This window comes from Aspergillus karnatakaensis (genome assembly GCF_047715665.1).
Source record: "Aspergillus karnatakaensis strain CBS 102800 unplaced genomic scaffold BJY04scaffold_2, whole genome shotgun sequence".
NCBI classification, from domain to species: domain Eukaryota; kingdom Fungi; phylum Ascomycota; class Eurotiomycetes; order Eurotiales; family Aspergillaceae; genus Aspergillus; species Aspergillus karnatakaensis.
The window spans coordinates 487,678-506,968 of NW_027395714.1; the positions used below are offsets into that span (position 1 = coordinate 487,678).

General features: G+C 50.9%; 9 protein-coding genes across 9 annotated transcripts; 3 read left to right on the top strand and 6 right to left on the bottom strand.

The window, feature by feature from the left end:
* Window positions 1–1,317: 1,317 nt before the first annotated feature.
* BJY04DRAFT_212957 (chaperonin-containing T-complex subunit CCT5) lies at window positions 1,318–3,489 on the bottom strand (the record flags this gene model as incomplete). Its single annotated transcript, XM_073714740.1, has 11 exons — window positions 1,318–1,362; window positions 1,408–1,496; window positions 1,545–1,725; window positions 1,776–1,913; window positions 1,964–2,612; window positions 2,663–2,952; window positions 3,003–3,086; window positions 3,136–3,229; window positions 3,298–3,346; window positions 3,405–3,422; window positions 3,480–3,489. The coding sequence occupies 11 exons, from the start codon at window positions 3,487–3,489 to the stop codon at window positions 1,318–1,320; spliced, it is 1,647 nt and encodes a 548-aa protein (XP_073576805.1).
* A 285-nt stretch (window positions 3,490–3,774) lies between these two features.
* On the top strand, window positions 3,775–5,341 carry BJY04DRAFT_176994 (chromo domain-containing protein). The gene is made up of 7 exons (XM_073709550.1): window positions 3,775–3,908; window positions 3,965–4,097; window positions 4,144–4,186; window positions 4,237–4,316; window positions 4,370–4,745; window positions 4,794–4,819; window positions 4,867–5,341. The coding sequence occupies exons 1-7, from the start codon at window positions 3,902–3,904 to the stop codon at window positions 4,889–4,891; spliced, it is 690 nt and encodes a 229-aa protein (XP_073576806.1). The 5' UTR covers window positions 3,775–3,901; the 3' UTR covers window positions 4,892–5,341.
* Window positions 5,294–6,766, bottom strand: BJY04DRAFT_212959 (putative transcription factor Rap1; the record flags this gene model as incomplete). The annotated part of the gene is made up of 4 exons (XM_073714741.1): window positions 5,294–6,142; window positions 6,195–6,435; window positions 6,498–6,592; window positions 6,641–6,766. 4 exons carry the CDS (start codon window positions 6,764–6,766, stop codon window positions 5,294–5,296), a joined length of 1,311 nt encoding a protein of 436 aa, XP_073576807.1.
* Window positions 6,767–7,263: 497 nt separating this feature from the next.
* On the top strand, window positions 7,264–12,275 carry BJY04DRAFT_227228 (essential cytoplasmic protein Ctr86; the record flags this gene model as incomplete). The annotated part of the gene is made up of 5 exons (XM_073718588.1): window positions 7,264–7,352; window positions 7,411–7,564; window positions 7,617–8,570; window positions 8,937–9,124; window positions 9,186–12,275. 5 exons carry the CDS (start codon window positions 7,264–7,266, stop codon window positions 11,749–11,751), a joined length of 3,951 nt encoding a protein of 1,316 aa, XP_073576808.1. The 3' UTR covers window positions 11,752–12,275.
* Window positions 11,732–12,916, bottom strand: BJY04DRAFT_177003 (uncharacterized protein). The gene is made up of 3 exons (XM_073709551.1): window positions 12,738–12,916; window positions 12,288–12,683; window positions 11,732–12,208 (listed from the first exon to the last, which is right to left on the bottom strand). The coding sequence occupies exons 1-3, from the start codon at window positions 12,751–12,753 to the stop codon at window positions 11,931–11,933; spliced, it is 690 nt and encodes a 229-aa protein (XP_073576809.1). The 5' UTR covers window positions 12,754–12,916; the 3' UTR covers window positions 11,732–11,930.
* Window positions 12,917–13,058: 142 nt separating this feature from the next.
* BJY04DRAFT_44919 (putative oxidoreductase, FAD-binding) lies at window positions 13,059–15,048 on the bottom strand. The gene is made up of 2 exons (XM_073720410.1): window positions 14,486–15,048; window positions 13,059–14,440 (listed from the first exon to the last, which is right to left on the bottom strand). The coding sequence occupies exons 1-2, from the start codon at window positions 14,952–14,954 to the stop codon at window positions 13,116–13,118; spliced, it is 1,794 nt and encodes a 597-aa protein (XP_073576810.1). The 5' UTR covers window positions 14,955–15,048; the 3' UTR covers window positions 13,059–13,115.
* Window positions 15,049–15,119: 71 nt separating this feature from the next.
* BJY04DRAFT_44948 (uncharacterized protein) lies at window positions 15,120–16,435 on the top strand. Its single transcript, XM_073720411.1, has 2 exons — window positions 15,120–15,549; window positions 15,606–16,435. Exons 1-2 carry the CDS (start codon window positions 15,391–15,393, stop codon window positions 16,311–16,313), a joined length of 867 nt encoding a protein of 288 aa, XP_073576811.1. The 5' UTR covers window positions 15,120–15,390; the 3' UTR covers window positions 16,314–16,435.
* A 145-nt stretch (window positions 16,436–16,580) lies between these two features.
* BJY04DRAFT_177007 (mannose-1-phosphate guanylyltransferase) lies at window positions 16,581–18,423 on the bottom strand. The gene is made up of 4 exons (XM_073709552.1): window positions 18,056–18,423; window positions 17,933–17,989; window positions 16,695–17,861; window positions 16,581–16,641 (listed from the first exon to the last, which is right to left on the bottom strand). The coding sequence occupies exons 1-4, from the start codon at window positions 18,113–18,115 to the stop codon at window positions 16,615–16,617; spliced, it is 1,311 nt and encodes a 436-aa protein (XP_073576812.1). The 5' UTR covers window positions 18,116–18,423; the 3' UTR covers window positions 16,581–16,614.
* Window position 18,424: 1 nt separating this feature from the next.
* BJY04DRAFT_177008 (uncharacterized protein) lies at window positions 18,425–19,227 on the bottom strand. Its single transcript, XM_073709553.1, has 3 exons — window positions 18,804–19,227; window positions 18,716–18,721; window positions 18,425–18,658 (listed from the first exon to the last, which is right to left on the bottom strand). Exon 1 carries the CDS (start codon window positions 19,111–19,113, stop codon window positions 18,919–18,921), a length of 195 nt encoding a protein of 64 aa, XP_073576813.1. The 5' UTR covers window positions 19,114–19,227; the 3' UTR covers window positions 18,425–18,658; window positions 18,716–18,721; window positions 18,804–18,918.
* Between the last annotated feature and the right edge of the window lie 64 nt (window positions 19,228–19,291).

Here is a 19,291-nt window from a genome sequence, read left to right on the forward strand (position 1 = left end):
CGTTTGACTTTGGCGAGAGCTGTCCCACATGGCTGGGGGGATAGTGCATAATACATATCAGCCGGTCATCTGGACGTCAGCATGGTGTTGGACTGTATTCGATCTGGTTCATATCGGCGGACGCGGCCCGGTGAGTTGGCATTGCTGTTGTTGCCATGTCAAAGTTGTCACGATGGACAGGCCCGCCACTCTGGTGCTCTATGAACTATCTAACTAATTCAAGTTTTGTCTTGTCTTGGAAGAGATGAAACCCCACGAGCCCGCGCAGCTGGGATCTGTGTCTTTAATCGGCGGGTCCGCTAGCAGGCCGTTGGTAAATAAACTAGCTGTACAGACTCCAGTCTCCAGAGTCCAGTCTCTTCTCCTGATTCATCATTCAGATAGTTCGCATAGTAAGATACACTCAGCTCCCGATCGCACCACCCTCATCAATCAACAGTCAATAGTATACCATCGTCGACAGGATTCCTGAGCTCATCACTCTGCTCTGATCCCCACCGGCCCGCCCCGTCACATTACAGTACTTTCCTTCTTAATACTATAATCAAAGTTCATTAAACGACGGAGATAGATCCTCCGGTCGTACGGAAGATCCTCCGTCTCGATGAACGGAACTCTCTTCCTTGTCTGTCTCGATCAAGTCCAAGCAACAGAGTTTCAACGTCCCGGATTCCTCCCTCTCCTTCCCCGAAGTTCTCCATAAGTTCGTACGTTTCGCCACCGGCCATGCTGCCCCCCAGGATTTGAGGCGTTCCAGAAATGGTGATCCCTAGTGTGATCCAGACGGAGTGTGTTCCCGGAGTAGACTAGGTTTGTACCGCGATGCCTCGGTTTCGGCTGTGGATGGTAACTGGCCGTTGTTTCTTACTTACTACGTGCAACTGTCATTTGACCTTTACGCTGGATGTTGATATTCCGGCTTCATCCTTTTCCCGTGTTTGAGCTGTTGCGCATAAATGCTTCCGAGGATGCGTCATATGACTGGCGGCGCCCTCGTTGTCTCGTGGAGGAGGTAAAGTTCGATGGCTCCAATACTCCCTTTTACGAGGACTGGATCAGGGGATGGCGAGAACAATAGGGGATGATAATGACATCGCGAAATGCTCCGGAGCAATAGACTTTGACGAAAAGTTGCGCTGGACGAATCTCCATCTGTCCGGTATTCCATTACGAAGGAGAAGGCTGCTGTTTGACTCTTTCATTGCATCAATTGTCTATGTACTTCGGCTTTTGGTCGTAGCATGATCTAGATGGATTAGTATGCCGGGGCATGTATTGCGTTTTGGGTCATCGAGAGTAGATATTGTGTGGGGGATTCTAGAACTCCTGTTGGTCGTCGCCAGAAATGATGACGTTGTTGATCTGTGAGAGTTAGCATCTGTAAACAACCGGGTTGACTCCACCAACCTTCAGAACCATGCGGCAGAGTTGAGTTGCAAGCAGCAACTGCTGTCGCTTTCCAATCAGCGGGTCAATGACAAAGTGTTCCCGCATATCTGTGGTTCTGTTAGCATGGGTCATATCTCACTTAAAGAGGTCCATACCATTGTTGCCGGTTAACATGCAGTCGACACCCAGCCGGGAGTTGTTCTCCTTTACTTGGCGTGACTTGATAGCAGCAAGAGTCTCAATGGGGCTCAAACCCGAGTTCTCCGAGAGTGCCAGGGGCACAGCATCTAGTGCATCGGCAAATGCGCGCATGGCATATTGCTCAATGCCGGGGCTCTGAACTAGAATTAGTAAACGTATGATAGAAAGTAGAACTCTGACCGGACCTTGACAGCAGCATCCTCGACAGCAATCGAGCAAGCAATCTCAGCAGCACCTCCACCGTACACGACACGGTTGTCGCGAACCAAGTTGCGAACGACGCAGATGGCATCGTGCAGTGATCGCTTGGCCTCATCGATTATCTAGAAGTTTTTAGCATTCGCAACATCTCGCCAAATTGCAGCACACATACCATCTTGTTGCTTCCTCGTACGAAGACCGTCACGGCACGGCTGTTGGCACACTCTTCAATCACCAGCATCTTCTCTCGCGTAGTACCAAAGGTCATCTCACGGACACGACCAGCTGTTCCGAGCTTGTCGGCACTGAGATCCTCGAAGCGAGGGACAATGCGACCGTTTGTGGCAATAGCAATTAACTCAATCTCAGGTCCACCAACCCAGCGAACAGCAGGGAGCTTGTTCTGGAGTAGAAGATGGTTGGCCTCGTCGTCGAAACCCCACTGGCAAATCACCAAGTTGGCTCCGGAATCCTTCAGCTGTTGGATCATCTCTGTGAATTTGTCTTTCTCATAGTCTTGCAGGCGCTTGAACTCCTCAACCGATGTGATGTCGAGCTTGTGCTTGGTCTTGGGCTTCGGGGGCTCAAACGGGCAAGTCAGGATTGCCAGCTTGGCATCTTTAACCTCGTCCGGCATCTGGGGGTGAGAGAAGTCCTTGTCCACGATGACACCCTTGACCAAGAGAGAGTCCTCAAGCGCTCCGCCAACCTTTCCGTCCACCTTGATCAGTTCGAAGTCAACGTCCTTTCGCTCAAGGTCAGCGACGGAAAGTACCGCATCAACGGCAATCTGGGCAAACTGGTCGTGAGACTTGGAGACACTGCACAGTATCAGTATCCGGCTACACAAGAGGCCACCAAGGACACATACATCTTGCTACCTAAACTCGTCTTGGCAACCTTCAACAAGTTCTCAGTGTTTTCTTTTGTGAAGCTGATCTCGTCGCTGATCTTATCGAGCTGCGCAACAGCGATTTCGCAGGCCGCATCGTAACCGTCCGCGATGCGAATAGGGTGAATACCTTTATCGATGAGGTCGGACGCTTGCTCCAGCATAGCCGCAGCCAGAACGACAACACCAGTTGTTCCATCACCAATTTCTTCATCCTGGGACTTGGAGAGTTCGACGAGGAGTTTGGCGACGTTGTTTGTAATTTCCATCTATCACATATCAGCCCTCGCTTGGTAACGACGCAATGCTCCGTACGAACCTGACCGAGGATTGTGGCACCATCATTGGTGACAGTAATATCACCGTCCGGGGAGATTAAGATCTTATCGAGACCACGGGGACCCTAGACATCCTTAGAAGCTGCATTGCGTTTTGGCTGCGGTGATTCGTACCAGAGAAGTCTTCACAATGCTGGCGACGGTCTTCGCGGCCACGATGTGTGATTTGACGGCTTCCGTTCCATGTTGTCTCTTCTTCTTTCCTTGGCTGGTCGTAGATGTATGTTAGTTGAGTGGTTTCTCTCTAAACACGAGGTTCTGGTCTCTGCGGCGTACTCTCGAACAATGATGAATGGGCGGCCCTGTTCATCCTTCATAACAGAAGCTGTTTGCGGGGTTAGTGTCGTCTATTTTGGAGATCGAATATGCTCGGGCAATCGAACCTTGAGAGAGATCAAGCTCTATAGCGAGAAAAGAGAATTAGTACAAGGGTACGATGAGGGGCATCGGAGACGTACGCATCGCCATCTTGATGGTCTGCCACCTGGCAGGGGGGTTTTATCTGAGATCGTAAAAAGTGACGGTAGATTAAAGGATAGGATAGAAGAGCAAAACTCTCCAAACAACGTGTGAAGATGAGGTGGTGGTTAATGGAAACCTCGACGTTCGTTCCGCACTTCACGGGGCTCTTCAGAAATTCTGGAGATTCCCAGTTCGGGCTAGTAAGCTGGTTCCCACATCCGGTTTAGCGCGGCCGCCCCCTACGCGCTCTGGTTTGCGCGACTCGGCCGCCAAAGCAAGCTGAGAACCTCAGGAACATCATCTCCGCCGACTTCTTGACGTAGGGATTTGTCCCAGTTCATCCCCAACAACTGTATCTCTGGCCAGCACCGTCAAACTGTTTTCCCGATTATTCGGCTTCACCACTTCGTCGCGAACAATGCCGCGTGAGTCTTGCTTGGGTCTTTTCTCAAGCTTCGCGTTTAGCTGATAGCGCAAATAGCCCCCGTGGCCGACTTGTCGGATGACGAATCCACCGGTGAATCGATCCCATACGATGACGTTGCCGACAAGAAAAATGGAATTCAGGATGAGGATGCCGATGAAGAGGAGGATGAGGACGAGGAAGAGGACGTGTAAGTAGGACTGCATCCGCTGGCGGGCCAATATTAAACGGACTAGCTATGTTGTCGAAAGGATTATGGGTCACAGCTTCAAGGCCGACGTGCGCATACCTGTTGACAATCTTTGCGCAGATAGCTAATCATGCGACAGGGCTCGCTGATGCTTAAAGTCAAATGGCAAGGCTACGACGATCCCAAGGACCAGACATTGGAACCCGAGGACAATTTGGCGTAAGTTCACTGCGCATTTTCTGCCGGACAGCATACTGATTGGCTCTGTTTAGTGAGGGCGCGACGGATGCTCTTGAGGAGTACTTTAAGAAATTAGGAGGACGACCCGAAAAGCCGCAGGCCAAGAAGCGCAAGTCGATGGGACGGCCACCAAAGTCCGAGAAGTCAGCACCGGAGGAAAAGGAGAAACCAGAGCCTAAGAGGCGGAGAAAGTCGCGAGCGGACGATGAAGATTCACCTGCAGCGGAGGACAAAGCTAATCAGGAAGCGCCTGAGTGGGTGCCCAAATCCAAGAGCTGGGAAAACGAGGTCAAGGCAGTCGATACTATCGTCCGTGAAAGCGATGGATTGGTCGCGTACCTTCACTGGAACAACGACAAGAAATCAAAGGTTTCCATTGAAACGTGCTATACCAAATGCCCGCGCAAGGTTCGTGAATTCTAGATGGTGTGTTGGATTTTGCTAACCTTTAACAAGATGCTCAAATTCTATGAACAACACTTGTACGTATCTCTATGTTGCTAGCATTGTCGGCGCTAACTCTCTTTAGGGTCTTCAAGGATTCAGAATCGTGAACCTGCACTTTCGTCCCATCTTCTTACACAACTCCATTTGGCTTGTTGACAAGAGACTCCTTTCAATTGGGTCCCGATTCCAACGGCAATGGCACAGAATCGGGGTGAGGCTGGAGTTATATTTCTGGAATCGTGCCTTCTATCCATAGGGCTGTAAGATAGGCTCCTTGGCTAAAATTGCTTAGGGACTTGCTGCACTGGCGTTGAAATCTTTTCTCAATTAATTTTGTTGTTGAATGGTTAATGGTGGAATTTCAAGCTGGGATTTTTGAGAATAAGGCGACATCTATGACTTACGGTGGGGTACCCTTTACTTCGGCATCGTGGTTTTGGAAAGTTCTTCAATCGGTCATCTTCCCTTGTGTCATTGCAGCGTTGTTGTACTAAATAAGCTCCATTAAATTAGGAAAGATGAAGACCCTCGTCTCTTGCCAGTCTGAGATATTCCCATCGTGCATCAAAGAGTTCTGAGCCATGCTTTTCAATGGCCTTGTTCACTGTCCGCCCTTCCTCTGTTTCGACACACTTGTCGTCCTCAGCGGTCCAGACACCGCGCATGTTATCCGGAATACCCTTCCCTGCCACTAGAGAATCTAGGACCTCGTCGGCCAAGTCTGGGTCCATGCTTGTGCACTGTAGAGCCTCAATGATCTGCGCTTCATTGCCCTTCCCTATGCGAACTCTTTCCTCTATCCATGAATCGATATCTTGTTCTGGAGCTTCGTCCACACTAGGCGTGGGGCCTGATGAAAGCGACGGGAGGAACGGGAGCTCCAAGAAATCAGCAAGTACAGAACTAGCCTCTGCAAGAGGCCTTTCGGGGTTGCCTGTTGCTGGGCTCTGGTTCGATGTCGTCTTTGCCTTTTTGGGGCTTGGGGGTGCCTCGCTGCGGGATGGCTTTCTTTGGTGGGTCTGGTGTGTCGGAGGCACCGTTTCAACTTGAGGCTGGGAGCCAAAAGGTTGTTGTGATGTTGCCATTGTCTGCGGTGTGGCTTTTGCGGTATTAGAGGCGCTTTCTGTCGACTTTATTGGCTCTGCGCTTCGCTTTCGCTTCGTCTCTTGCGGTCTCGGTGATGTTTCGTCAATCTCAGTCCGGTGTGATGTCGTTGGCTTTGGTGTGGTGGTTCGACTAGGTTCCTCGACTGTAGGCCTATCCGCCTTTGATTCTATCATTCCGCCGGGACGCGCAGAGCCTTGCCGAACATTTTTCAGGTACCGATCACGCCACGACTGCCATGTGTGCCTTGGATTCTAACGTCCCAAGTCAGTATAGGTTCTCTATGATGGGCTGGAGGTAAACTACCTTTGCTCCCAGTTCCTGGTAGATTTTGTTACCTCGGATCGAAGCACCTGAATCATGCTCGTATGGTTGCATATAATCCCAGAGGTACTGATCATCTGATACTGTGTAGGCTTGCCTGGAGCGTTTGGCTGGGATATGTGTTGCTCCGATGGGACGAGCTGTTGGTGGGTCAACCCTATGGGTTGCCAGGTCTTCTAGTCTTCCATTTCTCAGAGACTTTTCGATAAACTGGTATGAGTAACTATTGGCAATCAGAAGGGCTGGATTCCTTGCAAGAGTTGAATCACGATCGTGGAGTCTTACGCGTTGGACACGTTGGGAGGGAGATCCTTTCTCTTGTGGTCCACTAAATGGACGTCTGCATCTTTGTCAAGCAGCTTCACAGTCCCACCATTTTGCTTAAGATAATTAGCATCAAGCCAGAAAGAGCAGTCCGAAGTCAATACCTGTACGAGTTCCCTAAACCTAGTTCGTTGAGGAACAAATTTAGAGATACAGAAAGACATTCCCTGGAAAAGGCCACCATCCCCGGATCCACCCCTTTCGCGCTCTTCGGCTCCTATCAATGACATTTTCCTGGCTTCATATGGACGTAAAGAACGTTCATGTGTTAGAAGCAGGAACTCCGTGCAACGGGGTCTTTTCAGGGTGTATATACTGTGCAGGTTTGATATCACGTGTTTACGCGTCGTGTCGCAGTATTGCGCGTCTAGTCAGTCCCAAAGACTTGTCAAGCTATGTCATTCCTTGGGAGACATCCCTAAATTAGCGAAGCTGAGCAGCGCGAGTCTTCAAAAGTCAAGTCTGAATATCGTCGGTTCTGGAAAGCAGTAGTGAACCAAATACACCAAGTCACGTGCCAGGAACTACCTATCTAGCGGGGATCTCACGATGGAGGCTACAATGTTTCGCGTTTTTCTCCTCCATGAAGTCAAGATTACTTATAACATGTTTTTCATATGTATATAGGGATAGCTGAAGATGTACATGCTGACTTTCTAGAAACTCTTCCCTTATTCGAGATCTTCCTGGTCCATGCAACCTTAATTTTCTCTTTTCGGAACGCGCGATGGGGCTTCTACGGACTATCGCTGTGGCGATATTAGGCTTTTCTGCTTTTATATTTATTGTGCTTTTTGGAAGGCTACCATTCTTCCGGTAGGTCTCAACCGGCTCGAATCCCTATATGGGAGGACTAACAAGAACCCGTGAACAGCAAAACACCTATTGGCCTTCTCCATAGGATCATCTGGATACACTTTCCTAATGGAGTGGCATACCTCGATTCGCGTTTGTTTGATGGTCGATTTCTGGGCTTCTGGCGCAGAGCTGGCAGTTACATCTTTTTCGAGAATCATCCACTTGTACTAGTCAGGCTCACTTCCCGGCTCTAACGATAGATGGTTACTGACTTGTTCTCAGATATTCTTCACATCGCTGCTATCCATCGGCGAAGCGATCTTCATACCGAGTGCCTGGCCAAGGGTCTCATTGCTCCATAAACTCTTCATACCAATCGTTGTGGGCCTTCCTTACTATTTCCTATATGCGAGTGTTGTCACCAAGTCATTCATCACCCCAGAGAATCATGCCGAGGAGATGAAGCGGTACCCTTACGACAAGGTCATATTCCACCCTGGGCACCGCTGCAGCACATGCGAATTTCTCAAGCCGGCAAGAAGTAAGCATTGCAGCCATTGCAAAGGCTGTATCTCCCGGCAAGACCATCATTGTGTGTGGCTCACCAACTGTGTTGGTCTGAACAATTACCGCTACTTTCTGTCCCTCCTGTTATCTCTTAGCATCATGCTAGTCTATGGCTCTTGGCTTGGTTACTCTCTCATTACTAAAACTTTAGACGCACTCGTCCCCCCAACGTCTCCCGTTCGCATGAGAAAACAAAGCTGGACCACTTTTCTCAACATGTGGGCTGCGGTAGTGGCGGCTGATCCTCGCATCGGAGGTGTTTCGATGTTGATGGTCATGACCGCTCCGTTAGCTTTCGCCTTTTTTGTCTATCATACGTACCTCATCTGGGCAGGTATGACAACGAACGAGAGTGCAAAGTGGTCCGATTGGAAAGACGATGTGGCAGACGGAGTGGCATTCAGGTTGACTGAGACGTTCAAGATGAGTGACTCGGCCCTTCTTGACCCTTCGGCGCCAACAAGCTCCTGGCCTAGGAGCAGCACCCAAATGCTTGTGCTTACAGACGGGGAGCCACCCAAAGAAGGATTTCGCATCTACGATCGTTCAAATGATATTATACAGCCGGACCATCCAGAGGCACGCGTCGATCGGAGGTTTGTTCGGGTCAAAAGCATGAAGGAGATTGACAATATCTATGACCTGGGTTTTCGGAATAATCTCCGCCATGTTTTTAAGAAGTCTGCTTTAAGGGAAGATCACCGTGATTGACCTGAACCCCGATGTTTTCCGTAATAGATTCCAGTTTGGAAAAGCTACGATATTGATCATACTTCAAGTGTATCAAGTGTATAGTCCGTACATTTAGCGATCAGTCTATGGATATACTTCACTAAGATCACGAGACTGCTCAAAACGGCAACTGAGGCGATCGGTCCCGGCCGGAAAAATTTACCTCTCCAACAACTATCTGACTTCTCTTTCTCCGCAACACCTCCGCTCTTTGAATAACTCTTGTAACTTGCAGACACCCGATTCACTATCATCCAAACTTGGCGTCAGTACCTCTATTCCCGCCCCCGAGGCACCGTCAAGATGGCAGATCGACTTGCAACAGAGGTCAAGCCAAAGTGCACCCCCGCGGAGCTCATGTTGAAAGTCATTCTCATGGGCACTTTGAGCCATTATGAGACCCGCGGGATGATTGACGACAAACGATTGGACCATATGCTCTCTGCTGGAAAGCAAATTCTGTATAAGACACACCAGGAAAGCGACGTGAGGTAAGATTGACCCCTCCACCACGGCGGATACTCGGAGGCGACTAACACATCTCTCCTTTAGACACGGTTTAGGTTTGTCGCCGGACATTTGGCAAGGCCTTACGGACGTATTCACCAAAGCGATACCGGTTCTTGAGTCACAATCATTCATTTGGAAAAGCCCGCCGGCTGCGAACTACGAACACTCTTCCTCAAACCTTATAGCCTACAACTACTTCTCTCTCGTCAAAGATATCGAACGCCTCAATGACCTTTGTACAATCGCTCGAAACCTCCTCGCTACCACGAAAAAGGCACAGAACATGGCGGCCGAAAAAGGATTCGACCAGAGGGTTCTGGCGCTGGTGGATACGTGTGTTCGGGTGACAGCGCGGGGCTTTGATGGAGAAACAAATGCGAGGAATGAGGAACGCTGGCAGAAGGTCGTCAACCTGTATAAGCGGCTTTTGATTACATGCCTCCAGTTTTTGCATAATTTCATCATGCACAACGAACAACGCAAGATGGTGTTATGGCTCGACCTGTTTGGGTACCACTCTACAGGAGACTCCAATATCATCCAGCCAAAAGAGCCTCTCGACCAGGCAAGCAGCCTCCCAGAGGGGCTTGCTCCAGTTGTGAAGACCGGTGAGAGAATAGTCAATCCCCCGATTAGGGCGCTTTACGATCAGACAGCCGAAGACTTGCTACTCGAGACGATCTCTAACTTTCCCCGGGAACCAGCCACTATCAAAGAAGAAGCAGCTATGCTACTACTTGCAAACATCAAAGATCACATGGAGAAATTGCTCGGGCGGGATTTGACGGCGATTCAAGAGATGGGCAAAGACCCTGACCAGGTTAAAGAGATCCGTGCTGCTCTGACCGCTATCCTTGGTGCAAAGGTGGATGGCTGGTCAGACCTTCAAGATAGGGCGAAAGATCTTCCGCCCGCTCTCCCGGACGACGAACCTCCTCGAAAGAAGGCAATCCTTACGATCGACCGCAGTGCGACTGCAGGGTTTCCACGCATCTGCTGGTCCGACCTTCCAGATCTCAACGAATACGGTGCGCTCGCTGCCGGTGCTGCCCCAATTGCGGAGGAAGATACTAGCATGCCAAGGTCTGCTCAGTCTGCGGCGGAGACACTACAGGAGGCAAAGGACGAACTGATGGCACGGTTGCAGGAGGCTTCTCATATGGGTGATGAGCGGGATCACGATTATGATACGGGCGACGCAGGCACTGTTGGCGATGATGATTCACGGAGCTTGGAAGCTGTTGCCGACGGGAGCATGGATGAAGAGGAGGAAGACGATGATGAGGACGACGATGACTATCGCGGACGCCCTGGCGACCAGCAGCGTGGGCTGTTAACAGACATCCCCCTTGTGCTAGGTCCTGCTGAGATCGAGGCTCTTCCGATGATAATCCAGGCCGGTATTGTCGACAGCTTCGGACTCAAGGGTGGTGAAAGGACAGGAACACGCAACATGCAAGCTCTAAGATGCCACGTTCTTCTCACCCAAGAGACTGGGCGGAACCTCCTCCGAGAGCTTTTGATTTTTATTGCTGCATGGGATCTCCCTGATGACGAGCTCTACTTTAAAATGATGGTGCAAATCATGGATGCAGTGCTCAAAAACGGCCTGATGTCGCACGCTTACTCCGACTTTGGTCAACCAAAGGATATCATTTCTCCAGCTCAAGCGGTTGTTGTCAAGATTCTTACGCACATCTTCAGAGCCAAGTACTCTCCCGCGTCGGTCACAGGCTCCAACCAGGCAAATGCAACGAAGAACCCGGCTCCGCTCTCGAGGGTCGACGTCCTCACAGTCCGCTACATCTTCACCATTTTCCGCGGCAACATCATTCCCGAAACATGCGCCCTGATCTACCTCCAAGGCCAGATTCGTGCCGGCCGCGCCCTACCAGAAGACTTCCCTCTCAACCTATGGGACATGGAACGTGTCTATGAAGGTGTCTATCAGTTCCTTGAATTCTTTGCTGTACTCACAGAGAACAACGATTGGAAGAATCTGCTCGTTAAGTGGGAGATTGTCTACGACCTCGTCACCCTAATCAAGGAACTCGAAGCCAGCATCCCGAAGGGTCAACTCAGCCAGTTGAACCTGGGACGCCCCAACAGCCCCTCCAGAGACCCGCAGCAGGGTTCAAGTCCTGGCCCTATCGCCGTCGAACGCCCGTATGACCCAAGCGACCCAGACCCTACAGATGGCGGCACCGCGTCAAGGCCTGAATCTCCGCCAATTACTGAGGATCCCTCCGAATTCGAGTGGCGCAACCTCAAAAAGCTTGTCGTGCTTGTTCTTTCGTCTCTTGTGTGGAAGTGTCCCGAAGTTCAAGATCAGATTCGTAAACATGGTGGCGTGGAGACTATTCTGTCCTGCACCAACTTTGACGCCCATAACCCGTACATCAAAGAGCATGCTGTCATGTGCCTCAAATTCCTCCTTGAAGGCAATAGAGAGAACCAAAGGCTTATTGAGGAGCTTGAAGCCCGCGAAGTCCGCGACGACGGCGGAATGCTAGAGCAGCGTGGGCTAGAAGCTGTCATTGACAAAACGGGCAAGCTTGCACTCCGACCCAGGGACGAACAGTTGCCTGTTGCTGAGGAGATTGATTGATGAAGATTTAGTAATCGTCAAGTCATAAATACGCGTTCAACATACGACATGTAAGATACCTGTTCAACGCTGCTATGCATCATGCCTTTCCCTCTTTACGTAGCCCCGTAATCTCCCAGCAACTCCAAAACTCCCCTCCAAGCACCACTACCAACCAAAACTCATATTGTCAGGGTAGCTTAACCGTACATCCCATCCCACTCCTCCTCATCATCCTCCTCAGCAATCTTCTTCCTCTTCTCCACCTTCTCCCTCTCCTGCTTTGCGAAATCCGTCCGGTCTAGCGGACAAGTCCCCCTAAGCCTCAACCAGGGCCTCACACACTCCAAATCAAACAAATGCGTCGGGTGGCATGGTAACCGCACAACGAGAGGGTACTTATCATCTAGAAATGGATTGCTGCAAATAGGGCATGATTGCGAGGGTTTCAATGCGGAGCGGGGCACGCGATCGAGCACTGTAGCACAAAGAACAGCATTAACATATTGTTACCATATCTCTCATAGGTGTAGATTGAGAGGAGGGAATAGGAATACCATCGCAAAACTCCTCACTAACCCCCTCAACCTCCGTCGGTGGCGTCTCCGCATCCCTTAGCAAGGTCTGAATCATCTGCGCAAGCAAATCATCCCCGTGGACCCGGATCGGTGTACCGTCGGGATTCAACGTGGGTAGGGCCTCTATCCCTTCTCCCTCTGCACTTGCATTGGCACCGCCTCCTTCCCCCTCGCGTCGCATAATGTTTAGGGCTTCGGCGAGGGAATAGAATGCGGCGCTGACGTCGCGGGGCACGGGGACGGCATGTTGGCGGGTGCGGGCTTCGTCGGAGGAGATTTCGGAGAGGGTTGCGAAGAAGGTAGAGAGGTCTGGGCGGCGGCGGGGGGTGGCGGAGTGGCTTTGGGCGTTTGAGGGGTCGGTGGTGTTGTGTTCGACTAGATGGTTTGGTTAGAAGTAGACCTGGAAGTGAAGCGGATTTGCGTGCTTGCCTTCGTAGGTGGACATGGTGGCGGGACGAGGAATTGGAGATTGAGATGGGGAGCGGAGCGGGGGACGAGGTTGTCCTCGCTTGTTAATCGCTTGGGAAGATTGTTGGATGGTAATTGAGAAGCAAGAAGATGGAGGACTTTGTAAGGTTGAGGGTCCCTTAAGGTCGCGAAAGGTGGTGGATTTATATTGGGGTCGAGATAGCTTGTGCGGGGAGGCAGCAGGACTGACGCGTTTTCGGTTGCCGAAGGCAAGAGAATTGCAATTTGGACACAACAAATGATCTTCTATATAGAGACTATAGTCTCAGAAAGCTAACAAGATAAGCAACACGTCTCATTATTCTGTATTTACCAGCTAAACTGTATGTTGACAGTGGTTCAGTAACTAAAATCTTCGTATACTAATTTCTTTTCGGTCAACCAATTAAATATATCCACTTTCAGGGCAGGGCTGCCACAGAAATACCACACTTCTGCTAGCGATAGATCGAGGTCCTGAGCTTCGATCCTACGGGGAATGGCCCTCGCTCCAGTCGGAATAATTTCTTCCAGCTTCGTGCGAGCCTGGTTGTCCTGGGGGCCAATCCCGGTTATAAATAGAGTCGTTGAACTAGGTAGTTCTGGGAAGCGCTTGAAAGTGTCTGAGGCTAGGGCAATGTCTCTGATTGAAAGAGACCAGAAAAGCCGAAGCCGTTTGACATTGATTACCGGTAGCTGTGCAAGAACAGGCGTGATACCTATTCCTCCTGCTATGAACGGTAGTATATCTTCACTGATTTGCTCTGTTAGTCGAAAGTCGCCGCCAAAGCCTTGCAGTGGCACTTCTAGTCCTGCTTTATCACTTGTCTGGAACAGGTAGCGAGTCACGTTGTTGTTTCTTCGAATCGTAATCTCGAACTCCCCATTGGGAAGTCCGTGGCCCGGGGTTGAAGATACCGTAAAGGTTCGGAGCCAGTCGTCATTGAGAACCGACGGGTCGTCATCCATCATATGGCTATAGCCCATGTCTAGCTCGTCAAAGAAGGAAAATGTCGCATACTGTCCTGGTGCCCATGACCCGGCTTCTTTCGGATCTGATATACGAAACCGGAATCGGCCAATCGAGGGAGTGATGATCTCCTTTTTGGTCATTGTCGCAGTGACATATGACTTCTGATTGCCCAAGATTGCGGCAGACGCTTTCTCCGTTGTCAAATATCTGACGCTGGGGTTATACGGTGATGGCTTCCCCGGCTCGCCGCGGAAGCAAAGCGCCTTTTCAACAAAGCGAGCTGCAGTAATGGTCACTCTGACGACGACATTTGAGCGTGGCAGGATAGCAGAGGCGTCTTTTCCAATGAGGATTTCTGTCTTTCCCGTTGCGAATAGTGCATTGCCCGTCTCAAAATCAGGAAACACGTAACCTGCCCGGGAATTCGACTGGAGGTTACCCAGGGTCTGATAGAGTCGATTTCCAGAATACTCTGGGTAGACGATAACTGCGCCACTGGCTTCATTAGATAAAACACGTACAAATCCAGAAGGACCTCCACGGATGTTGGTATCCATATCATGCGCTCCATTTGCGGATGATATGAACAGAGTGTCTGCACGATCAAGAAGGTCAATAGCGCCCGGATGTAACTGGGGCGTTTCCGATATCAGCTTTGGTTGAGGAGGAGCGGGGAGAATACGCTTCGCATTCAGGTATTTGGGACAGTTACCTGGCAAGGTCAGAGTATGTTTGAGGGATGAAGCGGGATACGTACCAAGACTGCCGTCAATGTGGACGATGAGATGGGCAATGCCTGCGCCAATCCGCTCGCCTTCGGTGACGTCTAGCGAGCCAGTAGATATCTGTCCAAACAGCTTCACCCTCCTCCGACTCTCGAGATCGACAGCTAGAAACGATACCGGCTTGCCCCCATTCCTTGTAGAGTCGAGAAGTAGGTTTTCGACCACTGGGTCGTATGTTATCCCGACAGGGGTTCTAATGTCAAAACTTGAGGTAGATGTTGGTGTCGCAAAACCCTCCTCGCCACCCCAGAGCGAGCACCAGGGCCTTGCTTCCTGATCGAGGACACCAATTGCAAGCAAAGGGCACCTCTTCATCAGCATGCCTGCTGCAGGACTGAGAAACGGAACTGTGGGGTTATCCTGGTAAGGAACCCGCAGCAACTTGTGCATCTTGCTCTCTCCATCGTGCCAGGCTATTGTGTTTGTGAGAATGGTTGCCATAGTCGACAGTACGAGATTGATACTCGATCGTCGAGACTAGTCTGCAGTGTGGAGGAGAGCTTCGTGGCCTGGTGGAGTCAGGAAACCGATACCGTGGGGCTGAAGGGGAGGCTTTGCCATGGCAGCGCGGGATACCCTCAACAAGCTTAAAATAGCACGCCTGGGCTGACGGCCCTGACGTGGTTACTGGTTATCCATCGTTTCTGTTTCACTCCTCTCTAGGCTCTTACATTCCATTCCACCTCCTCCATACGCTCCATACGGCGTACGCACGCTTCTTCCTCTTCCTCCTTGCGGGCTCAAGGAGCGATTCAAGCTTCTACATCAACGACCTGCAACCGGACCCGACATGCGCAACGTTTAGCCATCCAGCGATCGCAATCATCCTTTATTTACTTTACATCTCTCTGACATTCCTGTTGCCTACCTTTCCAACATGCGTGACAGAGTCAAGCCCTCGGAATACCCAACTCTACCCTTCCACCTAATCCGCTTCATCACATTCGTCTCCTCCCTCGTTGTTGGCATCGTCCTCGCCGTCTTCGCCTATAACCTGCACAATGCCGACCACAAATTCCCATGGGCCTTCCTTGTGGTAAGCACACCCCAGACATTTAGATCACCTCGATATACTAACCCGAGTCTGCGCAGCAAATCGTCGCGGCCTTCCTCTCCCTTCTCTCCCTCACCCTAACCACATTCCTCCACTGCTGCTACGGCCTCTCCCCAAAACTCTCCCTCATCCTCAACACGATCGTCTTCATCATCTGGGCCATCTCCCTCGTCCTCCTCTCCTGGTCCGTCTCCCACACAATTCTCACAACATGCAACTCCACCTACTGGGGCACCTCCACCGGGATAACCGTCTGCCGGATCTTCAAAGCCCTCTTCACATTCACAATTATCGGCACCGCCGCCCTGATCGCCTCAATCGGGCTTGACATCCTCGCTTACCGCCGCCACACAAGGCTCGGCGAGTACGACCCCATGGCCGGCCAGGGCCACAACCTAGGCGCGTACAAGAGCCAGCACGAGCGCGATAGCAGTGTGTTGTCGGCCTCGTTCCCGCACCCCGCTGGGCCGATGGAGGATGATCGGTCGCCGCTTGTTGCGAGCGGAGGCGCGTACTCGCCGCATGTAAGGGGGCGGTCGGAGGAGGATATCGGGCAGAGTAGGCCGGTGCATCAGCCGCCGCCTTATAGCGGGGAGGTGTCGCCGGAGAGGTACTCGGATGCTGGGCACGGGTATGGACAGTCGCAGTCGCTGCCGCGGTTGAGGATGAGCGATTATGAGAACCCGGCTTATGGTTATGGGCAGCATGCGCAGCAGACTGCTTACGATCCTACGGGGTATAGGTAGAGACAGTGGCATTGGAAGATTATGATTGTTCGCTAAGGCTTGGACTTTTGTTTGCTATGCACACCATGGCGTTCTTGGATAATGGGTCGCTAGCGGGATATGTCTCCGTTTGACTCTGATTGAGGCTCAATACTGCCAATGCTTATGACTCGAGTCTATATATACGTGTTATTTTATGACGGAGCGACGAGAGTAGACATGGGAAATTATGTATTAATTCTAGTTAGATAGCGTGATGGAAGATCAAATGATCGATGGTATTAATTTGGTATGAATTGGAATCAGTACGCTCCTGTATGCCTTACATAATAACCTCATTGGCAACGTCCTACTCTGGTCAGTAACAGGGCATAGATAGCGGTGGAATACAGAACAACTTACGCGCTTGAGCTCCTTGTAAGGCAAGCAAACACAGTTTTGAACTCGCACCTCGTCGCCAACACCACATTCCTTGCCTAGAATGGTGATGCTCTGCACCTTGATGCCATTCTTGATGATGCTGGTCGAGTGGCTGCCCGCCGGGATCGGTGTTCCCTCAACACGAGCCCAGGCGCCCACGCGGCCGCTCCACCCAATGATGGCATGCATGACACATGCATCATGCTTGATCTCTGCATCTTCAAGGACAATGGAGTCCTTGACACGTGCGCCCGCTCCCACAACAGCACGAGGGCCAATTGACACGTTAGGCCCGAGCTTCGCTGTTGGGTCTACGGTGGCAGATGGGTGAATGTAGACAGGAGGAACAATATTAGCGGAAGGTGCAGCAAGCTCTTCTGATTGAGCCTGAAAGGCCTTCTGTAAGTAGAGAGCATTCGCAGGAACAGCAGATCCGGCGGTCTTGATCTGGCGCCAGAAATCTTTCGTTTCGTGGACGAAGAAACGATTGCTGTCTGCAAGATCTGAGAGGATGTCCTGCTCTAGGCGGAGAACCTCGGTTTGTTCTGTATCATCATCGGCGACAAAGGAGGATTCTAGGTTGTCGGAGGAAGGATATGACAGCAGACGAGGGCGGGTAGTTCGTCGCTTGATGGTGCTGCGGATGGAAGGGAAGATGCATTCGGTGGCGAAGAGGTAGACTCCGCAGTTGATCAGGTTGGAGATGTGGGATTCGGGCTTCTCGACGTAATGCAGGACACGCTTAGTGTGAGAATCGGACACAATGCAGCCGAAGTTTGAAGCAGCGTCATTGTGAACACGGGTTCCAAGAATGACCGCCTCCGCATCCTTCTCCTCGAACAATCTCAGCATTTCCCCAAGCGGAAAGGAGCAGCAGACATCAGCATTGAGAACGAAGATGCGCTCGGGTTTCCCCTTGAGGATAGGGTCACGGAAATGGTATAGACCCCCGGCGGTGCCTAGCGCTGTGTATTCTCGTAGGTAAGACATCCGGAATTGGGGAAATTCCTTCGAGGAGTCCTTGATGAAGTCACGGAAGACGGTCTCATCGTAGTAGCCAATCAGGATAACTTCATGGAGGTCGGGGATCTTCGCGAGGGCTTTGAGACAGTGGTGGATGATCGGGTGGCCAGCGACTTCAAAGAGTGGCTGCAGTGAACGGCGGCGTCAGGTACTTGTACAAGTTTGGCACGAGGGGCAAGAATCCCGGAGCAACGAACCTTAGGAACATCCAGAGAAAGAGGCCTGAACCGAGTTCCTCTTGAAGGTCCTCCCACCTAGGATATCTGTAATTAGTTATGTCTAGGACAGGCGATTTCCTCGAGAGTTGTAGCAAGACCTACTAGGATCACGGCCTTAGTGGAGGCCACGTTGGAGTGCTCCCGCACGGGCACTTGAAGCATTGTGGATGGAGGGGGCGAATGTGTGGGAAGGAATTGAGGAGAATGGGGATACGAGGAGGAAAATAATTGACTCGCTGGAGACTAGCAGACAAAGAGATCAGGCTAAGACACGAAGTCGCGGTGGGAAAAAAAAGATTCAGGGGAGAGATGGAGCTTGTCGTGAGTAGTGGTGAGGGGAATGACTTCAGCGGTCTCCGTATTTAGTAGTCAGTTGATCAAGGCTCAAGCAGCCAGAGGCCCACAACCAACACTCCAGACTCTTCCGGTCTAAATCCTCAGGAACGTGAACTATCTACTTACGATCCAGATTATTACCCTGATGATATGGTAAGGTACGGAGTAAATACTACCTCACTCTTAACTATATTTAGGACTCTCCTGAAGGAACCATGTGACTTTGGTATGGCCGCTTTGGGCAGCGAGGATAGTGAACCTTACTGATGCCTTGTCTTTGAGGTGTCTGTTGAGGCATCCTTGATTCCGCCAGCGACCTTCTGGAATACAGCCAGGCAGTATTCAGAAGGTGTGTGCTTAAGCGACTAAGTATGCCATTACTGACTGAATTCTGGTTTTATAAGATTGACCCATTGCCTGAGTCAGGACTCTGTACGTGCCGGCCCATCCCTGATGTGCCCAGTTTTCGAAGCAAGCCAAAAGATAGTTCTTGCGTCTAAACCAAGACATCTAGGAATATTCCTCTGCAGGCCAGTGTGGGATTCTGATGTGGCTGATCTTCATATGGGCTTGAAGATCAACGAACCAAATTTCATTTATGGCAACGATGGCGGTACTAGTCAGCTTTGTCATGGCTTACTCCAGGGTCCACGATCCCCCAGGTGATTCCTACTGGGGCTCCATTGCTGGCGGTCAGTGACAGTGAGACACCGACGACAATGGCGCTGGGAGGCGCCGATTAGGCTATCCTCTGATGCCATAAATATCATTCCTGTGTCACTAATGGCATGGACTTGGTGGCGGATCAGCCTGACGAAGAGCATCAACTAAGACATGATTGAGACAACCTGATTTCTGCATCATGCAAACAGCGATGAGTTCAACTATGAAAAGATATAAATACCAAAGAATGCCCTGGTATTATGCTCCTCATCATCACAACATCTCAATCCAATCCAATCCAAAGCACTCGCTCAAACATCTCTCTTTTTGAACGCTCTT

Excerpts from the sequence above, each read along its gene's own strand:
- BJY04DRAFT_176994 (XM_073709550.1), top strand. Across the intron at positions 4,098-4,143 it reads GAGGACGAGGAAGAGGACGT|CTATGTTGTCGAAAGGATTA; the intron begins GTAAGTAGGACT and ends TAAACGGACTAG. Across the intron at positions 4,746-4,793 it reads ATACCAAATGCCCGCGCAAG|ATGCTCAAATTCTATGAACA; the intron begins GTTCGTGAATTC and ends ACCTTTAACAAG.
- BJY04DRAFT_177003 (XM_073709551.1), bottom strand. Across the intron at positions 12,209-12,287 it reads TAGTGAGGAGTTTTGCGATG|TGCTCGATCGCGTGCCCCGC; the intron begins GTATTCCTATTC and ends TTTGTGCTACAG.
- BJY04DRAFT_44919 (XM_073720410.1), bottom strand. The coding sequence starts at position 14,954 with ATGGCAACCATTCTCACAAACACAATAGCCTGGCACGATGGAGAGAGC. Across the intron at positions 14,441-14,485 it reads CCACATTGACGGCAGTCTTG|GTAACTGTCCCAAATACCTG; the intron begins GTACGTATCCCG and ends TGACCTTGCCAG.
- BJY04DRAFT_44948 (XM_073720411.1), top strand. The coding sequence starts at position 15,391 with ATGCGTGACAGAGTCAAGCCCTCGGAATACCCAACTCTACCCTTCCAC. Across the intron at positions 15,550-15,605 it reads TCCCATGGGCCTTCCTTGTG|CAAATCGTCGCGGCCTTCCT; the intron begins GTAAGCACACCC and ends GAGTCTGCGCAG.
- BJY04DRAFT_177007 (XM_073709552.1), bottom strand. The coding sequence starts at position 18,115 with ATGCTTCAAGTGCCCGTGCGGGAGCACTCCAACGTGGCCTCCACTAAG. Across the intron at positions 17,990-18,055 it reads CCACTAAGGCCGTGATCCTA|GTGGGAGGACCTTCAAGAGG; the intron begins GTAGGTCTTGCT and ends CAGATATCCTAG. Across the intron at positions 16,642-16,694 it reads CTTACAAGGAGCTCAAGCGC|GACGTTGCCAATGAGGTTAT; the intron begins GTAAGTTGTTCT and ends TGACCAGAGTAG.
- BJY04DRAFT_177008 (XM_073709553.1), bottom strand. The coding sequence starts at position 19,113 with ATGCTCTTCGTCAGGCTGATCCGCCACCAAGTCCATGCCATTAGTGAC.